This window comes from Grammomys surdaster, unplaced genomic scaffold, assembly GCF_004785775.1.
Source record: "Grammomys surdaster isolate TR1022 unplaced genomic scaffold, NIH_TR_1.0 122425, whole genome shotgun sequence".
Lineage (NCBI taxonomy): Eukaryota > Metazoa > Chordata > Mammalia > Rodentia > Muridae > Grammomys > Grammomys surdaster.
The window spans coordinates 68799-73672 of record NW_021617926.1 but is presented as its reverse complement, the minus strand read 5'-3'; the positions used below and the strand labels follow the sequence as shown (position 1 = coordinate 73672).

The following is a 4874-nucleotide window of genomic DNA, read 5'->3' as shown; positions in this document are numbered from 1 at the left end:
TGTCTGAAATTACATCCCTGTTCTGGCCTAAGATTTAGATTCCTGCCTGAAATTATTTGTTTGTTCTAGTCTAAAGTCAAATTCCTGCCTGGGGCCTACTTCCTCATCCTTGGCCAATGTTATATTCCTGCCAAGCAGCCCATTTCCTTGTCCTTGGCCAATGTCAGCTTCTTGCCAAGCAGCCCCAAAGGTTCCATGTCTTTCCCCATTTTTGATTTCATTAACAAGACTGAGCCTGTTTTAGGTCATTATGACAAGAATGCCTTCCTTAACCATCATGGAATATGTATTATCAAAAGCAATGCAATTCTGTCTTAGATTGGTAAGGCTCTGTGCAGTATATTACTCACCCTTGGCTTGCCAGCCTGTTAAATTAATAACTATGTTTGGGGGAGTCCATTTTCAGGTTCAAGCCATGTACTTTGGCTGCCAACATGTTGATGTTGTCAAAGACACGTTTTCACATCATGGGCAGGACTGAAAGTATTCCCAAGACAAAAAGGGATACCCATATATGCCAATCTTGAAGCTTAACCAAAATAGAAATACTGACCTCAGGTCATGAGTCATTTTATCAGCAGTATCTACCTAATCAAGACTCAGCAGAGCAGCATTTTTGAAATTCATAAGCTCACTATGTAAAGTTAGAACACACAGAGGTGTGTTAGAATTATGCCAAATACACTGCAAGGGTCTTTCAACTTCTTCCTAATTATAGTGACTACCACTGTAAATTTAGAACTAACATTAATCCAATGGTATAGGCATGACACTCAAGATGGCTTCTTACCCTTAAATTCTCAAATCCCTTCCAATTTTTGAATAGGATTAAGAGCATCAATCTGTTCTTTCAAATGCCTATCAAAATCCTCTTGTATATTCAACACAATAGTAATATTTTTTGATAAATCATTAACAAAAAAAGTAGCAATCTTAACTTCTTGTGTCAAAGCAATAGCAGAAGCAGTGGTGCTGGCAATTGATGTAATTGTAAGGACCCCCGAAGAGGACCCTCAACTGAAGTCCTGATCAGCGTGCACCCAAGGAGACATGAGAGACTAACTTGATGCAAATGGCAAAAGGCAGTTTACTAATGAGGACCCTCGGATCTAAACTCATCCCACACAGGGGAGAGTATCGATGAAGACCCCAGGAAGTTTAGAACTTTTATAGGGGGAGGCACAAGGGGGAAGGGAAAAGCAGGAAATTCTGGCGTGGCTACATATAATTGGATATTTCAAACATCAGCACTTTTGCGTAAGCAATCATTTAGGCGGGCTGGATGACCCACTATTGTTGACCATGAAACCTCAGACCTTCTAGGATAAACACCAGGTGGCCCATTACTCACTTGGGCATGTTTAGACTGGTCAAGACATGTCATTGGTTGCTTCTACATTTTTGGTCACCTTGACCCTAGAGGGTCTTGATATTTTTCTTATGGCTATTCTCAGCAAGCTCAGCAAGCTCAGCAAGCTGTCCAGCGGTCCTTGCCAAGTTATTTTTATTTTTTACTCTCACATAATTAAAGCTGTTATACCAGAAATAATCAAGCCCACTACCCTCTTGCTTCTGCTTAAAGCCTGATTCATTTCTGCCAGTACTTGCAGGATATTTTTAGAATACCAAGGTTCTGTGATACTAAGGACACTAAAACAAAAGCTGACTGATAGACCTCTGTAACAGACATTCTGGATTTCAAAACACAAACAAAATTAAAAGGTATGCAATCAATGAAACTTACAGTAAATACTATAGAAGAAACAAAGTAATTTTCACTTGACAATTAAACGAGCCTTTACACATGTGCTAACACATGTTTGAAACCCAAATCCTGCATCAACTTTTTCTCTTGCAAACTACATCATAGAGAACTGCAGCTAACTTCCATATATGTCTCTGAAATTGTCCAGAACCAAATTTCCAAATGAGGGCTGTTATTTCCAATATTGGATTGATTTCTAGAACAGTCCATGATTGACTCTGAATAACTGGTAACATTTAAGAACAATACAAGTGTCATTAAAAGTTCTCTTTTTGAGTCTCTGTTGCACAAGATCTAAAAACTTGAGAAAAGGCAGCTTGTCTCATCAGGGGTATAGGTAAACAATGGTGGATCAGGAACATATGTCCAATACAGATTCCTGTCTCCGTTGTCAGGACATTCAGCAAGCTCACAGGTCAGCATCATTCCTTGTCCTGGCATCAGCATGTCTCACCCATTGCTCTGGTAGATATCATGCTTCTTCAACATCCTACAATCAGGAGTGGGTTAGAGCTCCCAGGAGTCCAGCCTCCTCTGGGTTTGGGGCGACTGGGTGCAGAGCTGACTCCTTAGGGCTACTCCAGGCACAGGCACAGACCAGAAGGCTTACTATAGTTTATTAACAGTACATTTCTTTGTGTAGCAATGTCAATATTTTTTAAAGTACATTCTTCTTTAAGTCACTGGGTTCTTACTTATATATTGTTTTGTTTTCTGGTATGAGGGAGAGACTACACCTCAAAGTATGTAGACAAAAGCATAGCTTAATTTATTTTTTCTTTTGTTTTTTATTTTTTGTTGGTTATTTTATTTATGGAGGCAGTAAATGGGATGTAAGGTGAATAAGGAAAACATAATAATAATGAAGAAAGAGAAGAAAAGAAAGAGTTTTGGCGTGTGACAGGGAAGAGGATAATTCGTAATTGTGTTTTTTTAAAAATCAGTATTTCTTCATGAAATAAAAATTAAATAAAATGCAAATTAATGAACATCCTAGACAGTATGTGAGTCAATATTAAGTGAAAGAAGAAAAATGTGAACATTCAAGAAAAATACCAAATGAAGTAAATGTTATCACTCAGTCACTGCAAATCCAGAGAATATGAAATAAGTTCTATTCAAAACACCTGTCCAAAATATTATATGTCAGAAAATAAAATAAAATTTTATCAATAATTACAAAACAAAACCACAAATGAATATTAACAGAGGAAATAAAATATTCAAAACAAGCAGAAGATACTATCATAAATGTATTCTTAGCCATTTGTAACTGTGCATGTAATTGAAATTAAACATAGAAGGCAATACAGTTAGAATAGCTACACAGAATGCCAAGAACCATTTATATGTCAAAAAAGAAACACTTCATCAGAGAAAGCATGTTATAAAATTTACAGAGTCACTGGATGAACTTTACATGAAAAGCAAATGGAAGTAGGATATTTATGTAAATATATATATATATATATATGAATTTAAGTCAAAAGCAAAAAATTTGTTGAATGAAGTAATTACATATTAAAGAAGACAGTTTAACTGAAGAATATATCTTAGTTTCCCTTCTGCTTTACTGGTTAACATTGAGTGAAAAAGCACTCAAGGCCTATTGAATCCAAATGGGTTTTCCCTGGGCTTTTTTCTCATTCTTTTTTCCTTGCTTCTGGGGTGGCAACTGTTTACCATTCTCTGAGGTAGGTGCAAAATTGTTATTACTGTGGCAATGAAGCTAAAAATGAATGACCAGTGAGCTGTAGCCAGGCTGAACTTGCCCTCAGGCAGAACCAATAATCTGGAGTTCCTCAGCACATCTCTCACACATAAATGACATTTGGTAGCTAGGACACCCCAAGCATGAATGTTTTTGTCAGGATCTGCATCACTGTGGGAGGAAGATGTGTACCTTGGAAGCAGTAATAAACTCCCAAATCCTCAGGTTCCATTCTGCTGATCTTGAGTGTGAAATCTGTGCCTGACCCACTGCCACTGAACCTGTCTGGAACACCAGAAAATCGTTTGGAAATCTCATAGATGAGGAGTTGTGGAGAATGGCCTGGCTTCTGCAGGTACCATTCTAAATAGGTATATCCATCACTATCCACAAGGTTCTCACTAGACCTGCAAGAGATAGAGGATTGATCTCCAAGGCTGACAGGCAAGGAAACTGGAGTTTGTGTCATCACAACATCACCTCTGGAAGCTGAAATAATGAGAGAGAAGTACAGAGTTATGCACAAACTTCATGAACAACCTTGAAACATTTTTAATTTCAACTGTGATATTTACTTTCACATACAATTTTTTTATATCCTAAAATTTCCTTCTTACCAAAAAAAAGAGAAACACAGGCTGCAAGGTCCTTCTAGGCATAACTTAGACCATCCTATCCACCCATGTCATAATCTTTATTATATAGCACATGTTCCCTTCTGGAACTTCCCTCTAACAAATATACACACCAGAAGCCCCATGTTGGAGGATAAGACCCATCTTCTCCCACATAATATTTGTAATGAACAAGGGGATTTACAGCTCTTACTCCCTCCTCATTCTCCTTTCTCACTTCCCTCTGTCCTCACCTGGAATCCAGAACAACAGCACCAACATCCTAACTGGGAACATCATTTTGAGGAGGCAGCCTGAGGAGACTGAGCAGTCACTCCAACATGACAACTGAGCTTTTATCTCAGATTAGGAAGGGTGGGCCCTCCCGGGAGAGCAATATGCAAAGGCCCCTGATAGTGTTGCAGTATAGAAGGAAGAGCTGTACAGGCTTCTTATGGTTGTAAAAATTTTAAAAACCTCTTCTATGTTGTAGAGGGTATCAGTGCTCTCAGATGAGCACCGGAGAAACCAGGAATGTTATTCACACTGAGTTTTCTCCTTAATAGAAGAAATGTATATCTGTTCTTCACCCAGAAGGCTGAGAATGGAAGTTGTCAATAACTGCTATCAGTAGGTTAAGGGCTCACCCATATTTCCCAAAACGTTTATCCTAGAGTCTTCCTCTGTAAACCATTATCTCTATTTTCCATTTTCAGTCAATTGAACCTTAGGGGTGATGGCACATGTACTTTACAAAAAAGTTAAAATATACACATTCTTTAGG

At 38.1% G+C, this 4874-nt stretch overlaps 1 gene segment (V, D, J or C); it reads right to left on the bottom strand.

Annotated features, from left to right (window-relative positions):
* Positions 1–1839: 1839 nt before the first annotated feature.
* LOC114636134 lies at positions 1840–4390 on the bottom strand. The segment is given in 3 exon segments: positions 1840–1991; positions 3669–3965; positions 4345–4390. Coding segments are annotated over 3 exon segments (495 nt in total).
* Between the last annotated feature and the right edge of the window lie 484 nt (positions 4391–4874).